General features: G+C 41.4%; 1 protein-coding gene across 1 annotated transcript; it reads left to right on the forward strand.

Moving 5' to 3' along the window:
• Positions 1-275: 275 nt before the first annotated feature.
• Znf280b (zinc finger protein 280B) lies at positions 276-10,938 on the forward strand. The gene is made up of 2 exons (XM_051186935.1): positions 276-341; positions 6,200-10,938. Exon 2 carries the CDS (start codon positions 6,266-6,268, stop codon positions 7,841-7,843), a length of 1,578 nt encoding a protein of 525 aa, XP_051042892.1. The 5' UTR covers positions 276-341; positions 6,200-6,265; the 3' UTR covers positions 7,844-10,938.
• The last annotated feature ends 7,423 nt before the right edge of the window (positions 10,939-18,361 follow it).

The following is an 18,361-nucleotide window of genomic DNA, read 5'->3' on the forward strand; positions in this document are numbered from 1 at the left end:
ACAGAGTTGGGGGTTGGGTAGCTTAGTTAAATCGAGTGCTCGCACAGGGTGGACAAAGCCCGCCACTCGATTCCCAGTACTTCACAATGAGGTTGTGGTGGTCCTCACCCAGTACTTGGTAAGTGGAGATGTGAGGATCAAATGTGTTTTGTATCAAAGCAAACAAAACGAAAAACTAAAGTATCTAAATAGCTAGTAAGTAGTGAAATAGAATAAAATCGTTTAACATAAAATGTAACTAAATCTTGAGTTTTTGTTTTTTTCTCTCTGATTACCTCAGGCATGTGACTCTCACCTCTTGGACTCCCAGAAGTTATTAAAAGTTACAGTGCATACCTGAGGTAAGAGAAGGGTCCTTTTCTCCTTTGTTTTCTGTTTCCTGTTCGCTCCTTTGATAAAATAAAAATTACCATCCGGTGATGATGGCCCACGCCTTTAATCCCAGCATTTGGGAGGCAGAGACAGGAGGATCATCTGTGAATTCCTGGTCAGCCTGGTCTACAGAGTGAGTTCCAGGACAGCCATTGCTACATTGCTGCCCCCTCCCCCCCAAAAACAAAACAAAACAGAACAAATAAAATATCAGGACAGCCTAGGGCTGCATAATGAGATCCTGCCCTCCCCCCAAAAAACCCAAAACAAACAAAATAAATTGTTTAGAATTTCCTGAGAGACTCAGAATATTCTGAGTATGATAAATTCAGGCCATGTATTATTGTAAGTAATTCTGCAACCTTCTAAGTTGCTTGCTCAAACAGGAAGAAGTGGGATATATGATGGTTTCACCTGAAATCTTGAAAAAGAAAGTAAACATTATGGGCGACTCTGTGGGAAGCAAAAGTGAGTTGAAGCAGGTATCTTAAGATTCTGCTAATGTGCCAGGTGTTAGTGGCACATACCTTTAATCCCAGCACTCAGGAGGCAGAGGCAGGCGGATCTCTGAGTTTGAAGCCAGCCTGGTCTACAGAGCTAGTTCCAGAACAGTCTCCAAAGCAATACAGAGAAACCCTGTCTTGAAAAACAAAAGATTCAGTTAATGCAGTAAAATGTTGAATTGGTTTAGTCTCTACCCTCTTTTTTTTTTTTTTGAGAAAGGATCTCACATATCCTAGACTGAGAATTACCTTGAACTCCTGATTTTAGACTTCCCTTCCTAAGGGCTGTGGCTATAGGCATCCAATGGGATGCCTGTGTAACATAACATTATATCAGTGAGCAAGTAGGCACATCTCATCTGTCTAGTACTGTAGCTTGCAGGCAAAGCTAAGAATGACTTGTCCTGTGGCCTGTGTAGTACCTTACAAGTGCTGAAAGCTAGCCATCAGAGAGGAGGATTCTAGGTCAGTTTGAGCATGGTTTTTGTGTATCCTGTTACCAAACTCTGGGGTGTCTTCAGCAGTAGGTCTTACCATCTAGCTATGGCAAACAATCAAGCCATGGCTGTAGCCTGTGTTGTTGGGGAGCCCCTGGAGCTTTTCACATCAAGAACACAGGGACGAGGATTTTTATTTAATAACATGTCTTCTAGAGGAAGTATTATTTGTCCCCCCCCATGTAGTAGGATGCCTCTGTTTAAACTGAACCTACATATATATTATTTAAAGAAAAAATATGTATATATCTATATCTGTATCTCTCTCTCTCTCTCTCTCTATATATATATATATATATATATATATATATATATTATGTGTACAGTGTTGTGCCGGAATGTATGCCTGCATACTAGCAGAGGGCACCAGATTCCACACTAGATGGCCCTGAGCCACTATGTGACTCCTGGGAATTGAACTCATGTGAGGTCTATCTGTGTTCTAATGTCTTCTGCAATTTCTTTGGTGTTTTAAAACGTTCATTGTTGAGGTCTTTAGAGTTAGGGTTTTTGTTCATTTGGAGGCTATTATGAATGGAATTGTTTACTTGGCTTTTTTTTCAGTATGTTTGTCATTGGTATATGGGAAGCATACTGATTTTTTTTTTAATGTTAATTTTGTATCCTGCACCTTTGCTAGAAGTGCTTATCACTTCTATAAGTTTTCTGGTGGCATCATTAGGACCTCTTATGTAATAGAATCATATCTAAACTCAAATTCAAGAATCATGTTTTTTAGGGCTCTGTGAAAACCCTCAATATAATAAATTTTGGGGTGCTACAAAATTTGTTCTTGCCGAAGCCTAATAGCCATATTAGTTCTCAAATTATTTTCTGATATTTGTTACACCAGGGAGAATGTGATCATTCTGATTTAGATTTGTATTTGTTTGCAGTCTTAGGCTTACTGTTGTTGTGAAGCAACACCATGACCACAACAACTTTTATAAAGAAAAGCATTTAATTGGGGGTGGCTTACAGTTTAGAGGTTTAGTTCATTATTGTCATGTCAGGAAGCATTTGTGTGTGTGTGTGTGTGTGTGTGTGTGTAACTGATCTTAAATTTTAGTTGTAAGTCATACTATGTATCACACAACAGACTGCAAGTTTCATGCCTTCACTGTTTTCTTAGTGCTTTATATGTATTTTACCAGCTTGGGAAAATAGTAATAAGGAAATAAGTAGTAATGAGGAAAAGAGCAGATAATTTTTATTACTCTTAATAGGATATATTTTTAATTGACTTCCTAGGTGTTTATAGGAATAAATGATATGTAACAAATTAGATATTAATAATCAAGTTAAAATAATATGTCATGCATGATACATATTAGATGCTACTTTAATTTTTATAGATTATTTATAGGTTATGCTGGGCCTGGTGAGATGGTTCAGTGGGTAAAGATACACACTGGTGCCAAGTGTGACAATCTGAGTTCAATTTCCAGAGCCCTTATGGTAGAAGGAAGTTCCCCGCAAGTTTTTCTCTGACCTCCACATGTACACCCACACAAGTAAATAAATAAAAATGTAATTGAATAAAAGATAATGTTGGTTTGAAGGGTACACACTGGGTTAATTTTTTTTTTTTTTTTTGAGATCTTCAGAAATTGCTGGTTTATGCTTGCATTTTGCATTGCTTTGTGGCAGTTTTAAAGAGGAGTAGTAGTAGTAATTTATTGAAAGCTTTTATTTTTCCCTCTCACAAGAGGGTCTCATTACGTAGCTCTGGCTGTCCTGGAATTAACTATGTAGACTCTGTAGACCAGGCTGGCCTCAAACTCAAAGAGATTTTCCTGTCTCTACCTCTTGAGTGCTAGGATCAAAGGTATGTGCCACTAAGCTTGGCCATTGAGCAGCTTTTTAAAAAAAAATTTGTTGCTTTTTATTTTATTGTGGCAGATCTTACTTTGCTAGCCTTGACCTCATAATTGCCTTGAGTGCTAGAATTACAAATGTTTACCCATGCCTTTTGTAACCATTGTTTGTGTGCTTGTGTATACTAAGGCTTCATATAACTTGCTTTAATATCTGTTTTGTTGAAGGTATTAAATGACAGCTGCTGCAAATCATTTCTTAGCCTCCAGATTTCCTGATTTAGACAGAGCTCTTCAAATTAAGTCTGTAGAAAAAATGCAGAACTATTGGAACATAATCCCGGTTTTACAAATCAGATAGATTATGACCTGGGAGATGTAAGAGGAAACAAACCTCTTCCTTCCTCAAGTTGATCTTAGTCATGGTGTCTGTCACAGCAACAGAAAGCAAAGTATAATACCACCACACACTTGGGAAATAGGACCTGGAGAAACTCTTAGGGTATCCAAGGGGTTTTCTTATTTCTGTCTTCTTGAAGTTCATTGAGGTGTTTGCTTGTGGCCTGATGGGAAATGTCATTCTTTATATATGCTTCTCTTATTGGTTAATGAATAAAGCCCTGTTGACCAATAGAAAAGCAAGATAGGTGGGACTTGGAGACAAGGAGGACTCTCTAAGATGTAGTAGAGAGGAGTCAAGATGTAGGACGTGAGACAAGAGGTCTGGACCCTCTCTCCGGTAAGACCACGTGGAAACACTTAGCTTGATAGAAATGAGTTAATACTTAAGATAGAGCTAGCCAATAAGAAGATCTAGCCATTGGTCAACAGCTTTATAACTTTGTGTGTTATTTTGGGGCTAATGTGGCTGTGGTTCCAGGCTGGCAGGAAAGTGCTCGAAATGGCTCATAACAGTGGCCTCTTTGGATTTGTCAAATTCTTTGTTTATAATTATTCTTTTAAATTCTGTGTCCCGAGTTTAGTCTTGACAGTTCCTTTTGGGACATTTCTTACAGAACTGGTAGCTTTTAAGAGGTCTATGTTGTCTTTTTGTTTTCTGTTTTTGTTATTGTTGTTTTGTTTTTTGTCTTTTTGAGACAGGGTTTTTCTGTATTGCTTTGCAACCTGTCCTGGAACTCTCTCTGTAGATCAGACTGGCCTCCAACTCACAGAGATTTACTTACCTCTCTGCCTCCCGAGTGCTAGGGTTAAAGGCATATGCCACCAACACCCAGCCATACTGTTTATTTTGTAACAGGGCTTGAAAGTGGGACTTCTTCCTTCCTTCCTTATCGTGGTTAAATAAGGATCAGGATAAACAAATAGGCCGAATAGATGTTTATTCAGGGAGAAATAACTTACAACCTAGACAGATGAACACCAGGAAATTCCACTCGATGCTCTCCTGTCCGAGTCACGCCAAGAAGAGAGCTTTTCCGGGCTCTTCCTCCGACCTCCTTCCACAGGTCACTTCCGCCCATGGCTCCACCCCCAATGGGCGTGGTCAGTGCTGAAGACAAATAGTTATGGTTATAGTTTTCCTTAGTTAAGATTAAAGATAAGTTACATATAGGACTTTAGACTCAAATATATGATAGATGATAAAATAGTTTCTTAAATCTTCCTAAATGTTAATGGACTAAATAGTGTTAACTGTGATTCTTATTTGATAACTGTTATGTGATATATTTCGCTATGTTAAGGTTAAAACCCTTCTTTTTATTTAGACAGAAAAGAGGAGGTGATGGGAGATGTCATTCTGTATATGTTATTCATACTAGTTTAATGAATAAAGCACTGTTGGCCAATAGGAAAGCAAGATAGGTGGGACTAGGAGACAAAGAGGAAAGAGGAAGTAGTAAGGGGTCAGGATGGAGAGTCTGGAGAAAACAGTATGCTGGCTGGTTCCCCGGTAAGAGAAATACATAGATCAGCAGAAATGGGTTAATACTTAAGACAGAGCTAGCTGATATGAAACTAGTACCGGGCCAACAGAATTATATCTAATACAGAGTCTCAGTGTGTTAATTGGGGCTGGTGCGGCGGCGGGACCAGACTGGCAGCGGGAGGAAAAACCATACTCCTTACACTTCCTTCCTTCCTAGACTTATTTATTAAGTATACAGTGTTCTGCATGTATGCCAGAAGGTGGCACTGGATCTCACTGTAGATGATAGATGAGTGTGAGCCACCATGTAGGTGCTGGGAATTGAACTCAGGAACTCTGAAAGAGCAGACAGTGCTCTTAACCTCTGAGCCATCTCTGCAGCCCTGGGAATTTATTTCTTTATTGTGTGTTTGATGTGAGATTCTAGACTTCGTGTGTGGAGTAGAAGTTTGATTCTGTTTTTGCTTTTATCTGAGCTTTGTGGATTTCAAGACAAGTTTGGAGTGAGCAGGTTAGTTGGGATACCCAGTGTTGATTGTTGCCTGGAGAGACTGGTGTAATGCAGTGTGATGTAGAGATCTAAGGGTAGGGTAAGATTGTTTGGGGCATGAAGTCCAGGAAAGTCCTCTGGTGTGTGAGATTCCTGGCTGGGCCTGGGCCTGGAGGGCAGCGCAGGTTCAGTAACTGGCTCAACCTCAAAGAGCACATAGTGGGCCTGGGCTAAGATAGCTTGCAGATGAGGCCCCACCTGGACTTAGTGGCATGTGGTAAAGGCCCTGGGGCAGACTCACTAAGAGAAAGGGCGGATTTGGCTCTTTGCTGAACCTATGTCTGGAGGGTGGGGGCTGTGAGAGGAGGCAACTAGGGGTGAGAGGACTCACCCAAGAGACTGCGCAGATGGGGCTACTGCTTGGGTCTGGTAGCTGCTTAGAGATAGGTGGCTGGTTGAGATTCCTAGGCAACAGCGCCCATGGGTGGTACACCTCCTGCCCAGGTTTGGGCCTGAAAGGTTGGGGTAGAAGGGTAACAGTGTCCTAAATGTTTATAGCCACCTCAAAGTCTTTGATGAGAAAAAGAAGTCCTTTTTCTGTGCTTACTGATGTGTAATGTGTTTGTACTCAGGTGACACTGTGTATAGAGAAAGCACTGGACCCTGTGACCACACCTGTCAGGAACCAAAACGTTAAAATGGAGCGGTCCTTCATGCTGTGTGGTGAAGGGCAGGAACCCAGCCAAGGCCACGATGAGGATGCTGAGCTGATCTTTGTAGGGGTTGAGCATGTAAAAGAAGATTCTGAACTGATATTCGTTGGCGTGAGTTCAAATTCAAAACCTACTAACTCAAACATTTTGAACAGAGTCACTCCAGGTTCACGGTTGAAAAGGAAGCGAAATCGCCTTAGAACAACTGCTACTCAAAGACCACAGCCCTCGGTTCCCGCAGCCCCCAGCTCGGACACAGTGATTGTCTTGCCGGCATCTCCAGCTGAGTCAAGGTCAACAGATAGTCCTATTATTATTGAGCCTTTGTCCGAACCCGACTATAGAAGTAATTCACCACAAATTGTGCCTGATAGCTCTCCTGAGAGCTCCCCTTTGGTTACGTTCTCAAGTTCGAAGCACAGTCCCACAAGGGCAGCACTTTCAGTAAGAGATATGAATGAGAGTTCTTACGTATCGAAGTGCCATTCTACTTCTGGAGTGAATGTCGTAAATCCACAGAGGCCTGAGCTTATTGAAATTATAGATGACCATTCTTCAGCATCGTCCCCTTCAGGCACTTTCCTTACCTCGAATCCTCAGCCGAGTACACCTGCCAGTCATGTTCCCATGCCCTTAAACCATGTTGTGAACGGAGAGCACTCTGTCCATGCCAGTCCTACAAATGTATGCCCTCAACAGGAAAATGGATTGGCACAAGTGGGCTTTTCAAGTCTAGCAAGTCAAGAGACCTTTGATCCCAAGAAAGGAAGTTTGACTTTGCTACTTAGCGACTTTTATTATGGACAGCATAAAGGAGACGGGCAGCCAGAACAGAAGACTCACACGACCTTCAAATGCCCCTACTGTTTGAAAGCTCTAAAAAATGTCAAATTTATGAACCACACCAAACACCATGTGGAACTTGAGAGGCAAGGGAACGACGGCTGGGAGAATCACACCACTTGCCAGCATTGCCACCGGCAGTTTACCTCACCCTTCCACCTGGAGTGTCATGTTGACCGCGTACACACCGCCCCCAACCCGGCTACGGTCTGCAAAATCTGTGACTTGTCATTTGAAACAGATCAAGTTCTTTTACAGCACATGAAGGATAATCACAAGCCTGGGGAACTGCCCTATGTGTGCCAGGTCTGTAAGTACAGGTCATCCATCTTTGCTGACATGGAAACACATTTTAGAAAGTGCCATGTAAACACTAAGAACCTACTCTGTCCGTTTTGTCTTAAAATTTTCAAAACTGGAACTCCATACATGTGTCATTATAGGAGCCACTGGGAAAGGAATGGTCACCAGTGTTCTAAATGTCGGCTACAGTTCTTAACCTTCAAGGAAAAAATGGAGCATAAAACCCGGTGCCACCAAATGTTTAAGAAACCTAAACAGCTGGAAGGGTTGCCTCCTGATACGAAGGTTGTTATTCAGGTATCAGCGGAGCCTGTTGAGTCGGAATCTGTGAAGGTAGCATCAATCACTGTGAGCACAACTGACTGGGAACCATCTTCCCCCAAATCTCAAGGCAGACCTTCAAAAAGGTCCCACTAATTCTAACCTAAGTGAGCACCCCAAATTCTTATCTTCAATAGAGATAAGAGGACAAACTATACACTTGCTATTCATTAGGAACCAAGATGATGAACTTACTTGTAGGTGGACTGGTTTGTTTTTTTTTTTTTTTAATTTTGTGATAATGCAGGGTTTTTGTTTGTTTTTATTTTGTGAGGGTTTGTTTAGTTCTGTGTTAGTGATGGGGGCTGGATCCAAGGCCTCACAAGTAATAAGCAAGTTCTCTACCACCCCATTCTCTGACCTACAGTATTTTCTGAATGAATAGTGAGTGTTATTTAAAATATATCTGTTTTCATACTGTTTGGATCAACACAAGCAAGGTCTTTGGGCCTGTATCCTTGTGAATGGAAAACAGAGGTGAAACCTATTTATTAGTATTTCATGTGACACCTAGGCTTGAGAGATCTTCTACATGAAAGTCTGGGATTTGGTGGGGCTCACAAGGCCCTGCTTCTCCGTGAAGATCTATTGGTAGTTAACATTTGCTACAGGATGGAGAGAGCTGTCTTTTTTAAATAGTTTAGTGCGGATAAGTAGACAGGCACACATTCATTCCAGTCTTGGAGCCAAAGAATGAATACTGCCTGATGTCTTTACCCAAAAGAAGATCCAAGTAGGCCAAGCCCTTCTTGTAAAATTCCCTAGTTTTGTGAAAGGCCCCTACAGACAAGAAAAGCACAGCTGTGTATCCTTAGTGCCATGTGAGGCAGCAACAGTAATTAGTAGACTGGGAACCGGTGTCCATGAACTCCCTATCCCCTAATATTTAGGGAGTTTGGATTCATGCACTCCTCCCCGGTTTTGGCTCACTGTGTTTGAAGAATGAACTGGCCATACTCTAATGGGTCACAGCAGTAAAGTGTGCTGTCTTTTCCTGGGGAAGAACCCTTGGCATTTGTAGCTTGAAGTGTATTGAACCTTAGTTGTTCATTGAAAAGGGTCAGAAAAAATGGCATCTGTCCAGTTTATGGCCTGGGCTGAATTCAGTTTCTACTTTTAAGCTGTAATAGGGACTTGCCCAATGGTATTAGACATAGCACAAACAAACAAACAAACAACAACAAAAAAAAAAAAAAAAAAGAAAAAAGGAAAAAAAATAACCCAGGGTGACTAGAATTTACACCCACCATGGAACTTTTTCACTACATTTTTCATAGTGTGTGTAAGTTACAGTTATTGAATATGTGAAGCTTGAAGTTTGGTGATGTGGTGCTTTTTTTTTTTTTTTTTTAAACTTATCCCCAGTTGGTGCTAGGGATTAAACCCAGGGCCTTACATGTGTCAGGCAAGGGCTCTGCACTGAACTAGATCCCTAGTCACAATTTGTGTCTTGCCTCATATTCGAGTAATTATAATGAATAGCTTTCCCTTTGTTGTATGTATAATCTCCCAGTTGATGACACTAATATTGCTTGGATCTTACTTGAAGCACTTTTTGTGCAAGATATGTCCTAAATGAAGATTTGCTTTCCCCCATCTAATATAGCATACTACTTAGCTGGTTAGTTACTAGGAGGAACAACTCTTTGTCGAACTGTAGGGCGCCCTCTGAGGATTGGGCCTCAGCAACTTCAGTAGCATTAGTAGTTTCCAGAGCTGTCTGTTTGAGCCTGGTCTAGCGCCACCTACTGTTCCTCCATGTCTAGCCCAGGTGCCCAGCTTCTGCTTTTCATCAGTCAAGGAGTCTGGATGCATGCTGGTTATAAACACGGGTCTGGAGAAATCTCCTGTGTTTCCCTTTGTTTAAAGGTACCTTATCTTGCTGGATGTGGTAGCACACACTGGTAATAACTGCTCCTGGGAGCCTGGAGCAGAAGGATCTGGAGCTCAGGGTCAGCCTGGTCTGTTGAGCAGTTCCTGGACAAACTAACTACACAGCAAGATCCTGTCCCTTATAACTGAAGAGAAGAAAGAAGAAAGGGGCAGCAGGGATGTGTCCCTTAGATGTCTCTATTCCACTTTTCCTCCCTTGGTCTAGTGAAGTTTCCTGGGATGAGGTCATCACCAGGCTTTGGCATCTCTGTTAAGACTGAGGGAGCTGAGAAGTGGCCAGTATCATTTGTTGTTTTTATTTGTTCTGTGCTTGATCCATTGATCGATTGTGAGCTGCATCTTTACTGTTTTGATAGGCCTTTGCAATGAGTTTCGTTGAGCCAAGGCACACTAACTTTTTACCCCTGTACCTTGCCTTTAGACGTGGTAAGTGTTGTTTGTCCTACTGTGTGTGAATGAATCTGCAGATTTGTGTACTGTCTATGGTAAAAATAAGAACCACCTTAGGCCTGTGTTTAGCAAGATCTCAGTGTCACCAGCACCATTGCTGTAGTTTGCTGTTCCACTAAAGCATGCTCCTAAGGAGTAGAGATTGTTGTTTACTGCCAAGGGAGGCCCCAGGGGTCTGGCTCCTGCCTACCTATGGCTACCATCTGCTGCCGCTTCCCAGCCCATCTCCCCACTGCTTCCCAACCTTCCCCGCCACCCCCACTGCACTATTCTGACCTATTGTATCAGCCTTGTTCCTCCTGATGCCAAGGCTGCACAGGCTGCTCCCTTCCTCACGGTTCTCTCCCCCCCCCCAAGCCTGCATGGCTGGCTACCTCAGACGTGGTTTATCAAGCTTGTCAGGGTATTTTAGAGTGACTAGAAATTGCCCCAGCTTTTGAAGTCCTATTCATCTCTTCTCCCTGAGGGCAGAGTACCTCTCGCTGCGCCTCTCTTCTTCCCTCTGCAATCTAGCAAAGTTTCCTAGTCACAGAACTTCAGGAAGAAATATCATCAGCAAGAGCTTTGGTTCTGTCTTAGAAGTGAGCTAGCTTAAGTCCATTTCTGTGCCTATAACACATAGTTAACTGAGTCTTCAGAAGCTTTCTGTTTTATATTGATAGCTCTGTATTTTTAAAGCAATGTCACTTTGTTTTGTTTACACATGTACAAAATACCTGTCAGGATTACTATTTTGTTACTCTGTGAAGTCTGTTGCTTCTCTTTCAAATAAAAGTTATTATTTTGTTAATGTTGCCAAAGTTATTTATAAGAAATAGCTATTAGAGAAATAAAGCATTTTGTGGAAACCTTTTGCTTTGTTTTTTGGAACATTATGTGTTTCAGCTTAATTTTTATTACTGTGTTTATGGTTTGTGTGTAGGGGTATGGGTGCACGTATGTCACTACACGTGTATGGAGTAATTCTTTGAGACCTGTTCTGCACTGAGATCCAGGAATTGAACTCAAGCCATTAGACTTTTACCTACCAAACTGTCTCATTGACCTATTGTTCTTGGTTTTAAAGAGACTTGCCAAGTAAGGTTTATGAATACATTTCCAGGATGGAGAATTGACTCAGAGGTTAAGAACACTGGCTGCTCTCCCAGAGGTCCTTAATTCAATTCCCAGCAATCATATGGTGGCTCACAACCATCTGTAATGAGATCCAGTGCCCTCTTCTGGCCTGCAGGCATACATGCAGGCAGAACACTATACATAATGAACACATCTTAAACATTTTTCAATTTCCATTTTAGGATCTTTATATAAATATCCCTTTTAAGTTAATATATGGAGTGTATAAAACATTTTCCCCCCCTATGGTAAAAATAAGTTAATTGTAGAAACCCTTCAACCTTAATAAATACAGTGTAAAAACTGACTTGTATACAAATCTTTGAAATCAAACTGACTGAGGAGCAGACACGTTTTCCATACACACAAATCCTACGATCAAAGAGTTAGATCGATGATTTACAAGAGCATTGGAAGTCGGTGTGATAGGGCGAGGGGAGGAGCTAGGACAGCAGCATAGACTCTGAAGTGTGTGACAGGTACTTGTGATACTGAGGGAGCCCTAGAGACCTGCACCAATAGGCACCACAGACGGCCATTTATCCCTTCTTCCAGTGATAGGGAAATCCTTCTAGTAGAGGGGAACCAGTTTTACATATTCCTGAGGAATGCTGGCTTTTATCCAACCTCCAGAAATCCTATGGTCCAGGTGGAGTCCATTTCTAAATATTTGGACTGCCTTTTGGAATTTGGGAAAATGAGGTTTCTTCTGGACCAGACACTAGTCTTGTTTGCAGCTATTGTAAATAAAAATTGCTTTATAAATTCCTACTTCAGATAATTTGTTCTTGGTGTGTAGCACCATTGTCTCCACCCTACTGGGGGCAGGGTACTGAGATTTGAGTTCAGGGGCCCTCACACATACTAAGCAAGGGATCTACTACTAAAATAGAGTAATCTAGCCATCTTTTTCTTTTTTGCTCTTTGTTTACAAATTCTTAGGGTTGCAGAAGTCTTACCCTGTCTTGGCAAAGTTGTGCAGTCAGTTGCTTTTCTTTGTGTCCTGCATGTCCAGTTTGGACATCATTGTTAGCAGTCGAGGCAAGGGCAGTTTCTTTCCCAAATGGCTAGCTTTTGCCCATCATCCTTTTTTGAAGTAGATCAGTGCTGGTTGCTGCCAGGAGCAGATGTGTCTCATTGTCAAGAAAAGCCTTATGCTAGTAAAACATTTTAAATGAATATTCTATAGTCTTTGAAGTGTTTAAAGGTCACCTATCTAAAATATGTCTCTGTATGACCTTGAAAACATACCAACATGACTGTAAATCTGATAATTATGGGTGACTATTAACTTGTATTTCTTATTTTAAATAGCTTTCAAGGACTAAAAGTTTACATTACATAACCAAACTAGCTGCATAGATAGACTATCTTAAAAATAAAAACATGTATAACAAAAATAACCTTAAATTTGTATCAGTGTACAAAAATATCTTAACAGTAGAAACATATACAGTATAACAAAAATAACTTTAAAATTTGTATCAATATATAAAAATCCATACCAATGTAAACTTTTGAGATTAATAGTTATTTTTAGGATTAAAGTAGATTCAGCAATCTATCCTTTTCCCTGTCATTCCTGTATTCCCCCCTTTTTCTTTTCAGAAAGATCCCCGAATCTAACCTCCTTTGAATACACTTTCTTGATCATGATCAGTAACAACTTGCAACCAACCCCCTTAAACAATGAGAAACATCTATAATCCATTGAACAACCCAAAACCAGCCATCCACCTCTTTGGAATGTGGGCAACCTTGGGGTGTTGGAATCTTTAGGAGACTCTGAGGAAACTGAGATAATGGTCAAGTCCCAGGGGATCTAGCTATTGTCCAGTCTTGGTGTGGCCAGCAGAGGGAGCAATCACAGGAGGGGAACTGGTACTGAGAGATCCAAGTACAAGAGAAGCCAGCAGCTCAGGCTCAGCCTGTGGAAACACAGGAACCAGTTAGGAGCAAATGCACTCCAGTGGCTGTGACCTACAGCTGGCCTGCAGTGTCGGGGGTTTGGCCAATGCAGCTGGATTAGCTTCTGCCCCAGTGCTTATGAATTGGCCTGAGAGGAGCAGCTGCCTGTAACATCTGCTCTTCACTCTCAGCCATTTCTAATAGCTGTTCCTCTTAACATTTCCTTACAAGATAATTCAAAACCGCCCTTTCTATAAAAGCTCCATCATCCCTCCCTTTTAGTTCCTCCCACCCCTTCTGCCTTATGGAGCGCTCTTCTAAATCAGATCCCATGTGCTCTTCCAACATCACAGTTACTAAAACAATCTGTGCTAGCTCCCCTATCATTCTATGATGTCAAGAAACCATAGCCCTTGCATTAACTCATCCTTTACAGGTTTTTATAACCCTGTAATGATTCTCCTACAGACTACCTGTATGAATTTAAGAAACTTCCCTGGCTATAAGCTACAGCCACAACAGCCTTGAGTCTCTTCAAACAGATAACCTCATTAGCAGGAGTTGTACAACAAAACAAAATGACCCTAGTTTTAATAACTTCTGTATAGGGTAAAAGGACCAGCCAAAGAAACCCTCTGAATCCAGAGCCAGTGAAAGAAACACCCAGGATCTGAAACCAGAGCCAACTCTGTCCCTGATCAACTAAACTATCCAATACCTGAGCAGGAAAACTAACTAATCCCTGAGCAGAAAAACTGCTCCCTGGGAAAACTAAGAAGCCTAAAAGTCCCTCTGCTTGTTTGGTTGCTGGATGTCCTTTCCCACCCTGGCAGAGACAGCCACTCTCTTGGACTCCTCCTTCCCAAATCTTTTTGGTGAAGATCTTCATTCACCAGCATGGAATAGAAAAACCTTGCTGAGGCATTCCCTTGGGGGCTGGGGGTTGTTGAGCAAGGCAGCAGAAAAAGTAACACCTTTCCCAGGAGCCAGAGAAGATTGCTACATTTCTGCAGGGGCTTCTATTTTAGCAGAGTCTAGCGGAAGTAACATCTCTGGCAGAAGCAGCACATAGCTCTGCTAGGACATTGCCTTAGAGGAACAGAGCAGAGCTCAGCGATAACTGCTTTCTCTAGGAGAGGAGTAGGATTGCTTTAGCCTGCGGGGAAACCATCCCCCAACGCAACCCAGCTTCAATTAGCCTGGCTTCCTGACAAGTCAGGACACCTTTCCCTCCAGGGCTGAGCTGTCCTATTGCAGCTCCAGTCTCCAGAGCTGTCCTATTGCAGCTCTAGGTATAGCCTGGCTTCCCGGTAAATCAGCTCCAGAACTGTAACACTCAGACTCACTTACATTCTGAACAATGGGTAATATATTGTCCTGTGGGGAGAATGTTGCTTTTATGTTAATGAGTTTGGCCTCGTGGAACAAATATACAAAAACTCCCAGCAGCACCTGCAGGCCGGCTACAACCCTGATACCCCCACATCTTGGTATTCAAATCCCCTAACCACTTGGATCCTTCTCCCTTTTGGATCCATCCTAGCTATTGGGATCCTTCTTGTTCTAGCCCTGTCTTATTCAATTCCTACAATGACACATAAGCAACATCACCAGGATTGCCACTAATCAGGCCCTAGTCCGATACCAGACCCTCCTGCAAATGGAGGCTGATTATGATGATACCCCCCTTATAAAAATAGAGGGGGAGCTGTGGGGCTAGTATGAAATAAGAAGGAGTTTAACATTCCTAAAAACCCTGGAGATTTTCATCCTCAGAGTGGCAGGAACTTGGCTGCTCCCCCACTTTGCTCAGAGGGCAGCAGACCCCAGCAGTGAGGCTACCCTGAGTACAGATGAGCCCCAAAGCACACAGCAAGCTCATGCATCTCCAAGGCTACAGGGACTGGTTGTGCTTATCTGACCACATGGCTGGACTTCCTATGACCTTATAAGGTTCCTTACCTCTGGCCTCTGTTGCCTCTGAGTATACAAATGGAGCACTCTTGATATTCTTGCTCTCTGGGTCACCAAACTGGACTCAATGGGGGAGGGGGGTCAAATAAATAAAAATCTCAAATTGTGTGGAAAGGGATGGGTGAGAAGAGAGGGTGACAAGTGGAGGAGTTGGGGGTGGAGGGAGATATGTTCAAACTACATTTTATGAAAATCCTCAAATATCAAAATACTGATTTTAAGCCATGTTTAAAAGTGTTCAACATCTGTGGTGGCTTAAACGAGAAATTGTCCCATAGAACCAGTATTTGAATATTTGGTCCCTAGTTGATGTTGCTACTTGAGGTTTACAAGGTGTGCCTTGCAGGAGGAGCATGCCATTGAGAGCAGGCTTTGAGACTTCACAGCCTTGCCCTGGATCTAGTTTACTCTCTCCTCTTTAGTCTTAGCAGTAAAATGTGTTATCTCTCAACTTCTTATCTTCATGCTCCTTTTGCCAAGCCTGTCTATTGCCAGGCTTCCCCACCGTGTGGACTTTTATCCCTCTGCAAGCATAAGCAAAAACAACTCTCCCTTCTCTAAGTTGCTTGATTATAGTATTTTATCACAGCGACAGAAATGTTTATACTGAGAGTGAGGTGTTACTGTAAAGAAACTGACCATATTATTCTTGGAGGAATATAGAAGATGTTGGAATTTGGGGCTAAGGAGAGGTTAATAGCCCATTGTAGTAGAAGCCTGGAAGACAGTAGTGTCAAGAATAAACTGGAGTCTAAAGCCCCAACTGAAAAGATTTCAGAAGGAAGCCACAACTTTAACAGAAACAGGGCTAAAAGCATTTCCTCTGATATTTTGTCAAATCATCCAGTCCCTTCTGCCTTTGTCCTCAGAACTTTGTCTGAGGTTCATTTTTTGACAGATGAAATTTCAAGATAGTATATCTTGAATGTGTCATGGTTTCTAACTTAAAATATAGATGCAAATCTATAATGAAAAATAGCAAGTAGGGCAGAAAGAAATACAAGATGTACAGTTTGGAGAGAGAGAGAGAAAAAAAGGAAGCTTAATGTTAAGGTCAAAACAGTCCAGGAAGAGATGCTGTAATTGCTAAGGAGATTAATAATATTAAGGAGAGGACTTCTCAGCATAGAACAATGACAAACAATAAGAAAAGTACCCAAAGGGCAGGATCCCACCCAGCTAGGCTTCCAAATTGTGAAAGAGAATCCAAGAGGTTTTCCTCTTCCAGAAAAGAGAAATCAACAAAAGCTACTAGGAACATTATTCAAGGAGGCCATAGTGTAGTGTAAAAAGGACCAGTGAAAGAAAACTCTGGCTCTGAGACCGGAGCCAAAGAAAGACACCCTGCCCAACTAATCCCAGAGCACAAAACCAACCAATCTCTGAGCATGAAATTCAACCAATCGCTGAGCACATCCCAAGCTCAGAAATTGAAATCCTACCAATCCCTGCCCTGAAAATATCCACTCTGGAAAGCTCTACCCCAAGAAATCCTATACATACTGGGAACCCGTTCAGTTTGGGGCTGTCCTTTTTTACCCTGGTAGAGGCAGCCACTCTCCTGGATTCTTCCCTCCCGATAAATTCCTTCAGCAGAAGTTTGTGGCGACAACTTTCTGTTGCCAGAACAGAGCAGAGATGTAGCAACTTTCATCAGAGCAGAGCAGAACTGCTGCATTTCTGGGGAGAAAATCCCTCAGCAGAGCAGAGCTTTAATAGACTTCTCCCGAGCATGGCAGAACTGTAACGCTTTGGCTGGGAAGGAAACTTTCCCTTGCAGGAGCAAAGTGTTATACTCTGCGGTACAGGTATTCTTTGGTTTCTGACTGTAAGGACAACTTTCCCTTCAGAGCTGTGGATAATCATGGGCTTTCAACTGCCAAAATACCTTTCCCCTCACAGAGCACACCCCCAAATTAGCTAGTCAAGTTAATGTGCGTCTTTAATCCCAACACTTGGGAGGTAGAGCCGGACTGCTCTACAAATCGAGTTCCAGGACAGCCAGGGCTGTTACACAGAGAAACCCTGTCTTACAAAAACCTAAACAAACAATAAACAAACTTTTGTGTAAATTCTTTATTCCAGGGTTTGTAAAGTCATTGCATATGGTTAAAATCTAAAAAAGTCTTTTGTAAGATGTTGACTTAAAATTTGTAATAAAAGAGCAATAACTAAAAAAAAATCTATGCATAGGTAATCTTAATTTGCTGTAGTACTATATATATATATATATATATATATATATATATATATATAATTCAACTCTTGTTTAGAAAAAATAGATCTGCTGTAGCATACTGTATATGTGACTCGGATTCAACTCTTACTGATGAAAGCATATGTTATTAAATAGAAACCATGTGACTTGCCTCCAACTTGGCTGGTGACCTCATGGGGATGGGAGAAACCATGTAGCTGGCAGCTACATTGTTAAAAGAGAGTACATGACATATAACCTCACAACTACACTGATAGGATGACTGACTGCTATAAATCAGCTAAGACAGTATCCATAACATTGCTTAGTCCTAGCAAACCCTCTGCCTATCTTGGTCTTTTAGACCAAGAAGGCAACAACAGATATCCAAGATATTTTGGATTAGGATGGATTTTTGCATGATGAATTTTGTTCCAAGACTAAAAATTTTAGATAAGGAACAACATATGTTTGGATAGGTATTTTTGATAAATAAGGTTGATAAGTACCTGAAATTATAAAGATCTACTCAGATTAACAAAAGCTGACATAGAGATGTATGTCTAATCACTTATGTCTTTACTAACTGTATTCAACATCAGGTTTTATTAATGAGGTATGTTTGATAAATAATAACTATAAATTCCTTAGGTTATAAAGGTCTATTTAGATTAGCAAAAGCTGAGTTAGAGATGTATGTGTAACCACCTACATTTTGCTAACCATGTTCAACACCAGCCTTCTAGAACACCTTAGGTAAGGAACAACGTATGTTTGACAAATAAGGCATGTTTAGTAGAAATTCCTAAGGTCTGCTCAGGTTAACAATAATAGATTTGAAGATGTATGTCTAGTTTTTTTGTCTTTGCAAACTTTGGTAAGCTTTAGCTATTTGGATAAACTGAGTCATAAAATAAACTGTGATATTCTGTAAAGGTTCACTGTGATAGGACCAAGAAAATAAAGTTTGTAGCATCACTGTGGGATGTATTATGGCTTAAAGCTTTATTTTGATGATAAAGGATCTTCAATCAAATCTGCAACTTTTAAAGCTCAAACTTAACAGGGGATAAAAC

This window comes from Phodopus roborovskii, unplaced genomic scaffold (assembly GCF_943737965.1).
Source record: "Phodopus roborovskii unplaced genomic scaffold, PHOROB, whole genome shotgun sequence".
Taxonomy (NCBI): Eukaryota; Metazoa; Chordata; class Mammalia; order Rodentia; family Cricetidae; genus Phodopus; species Phodopus roborovskii.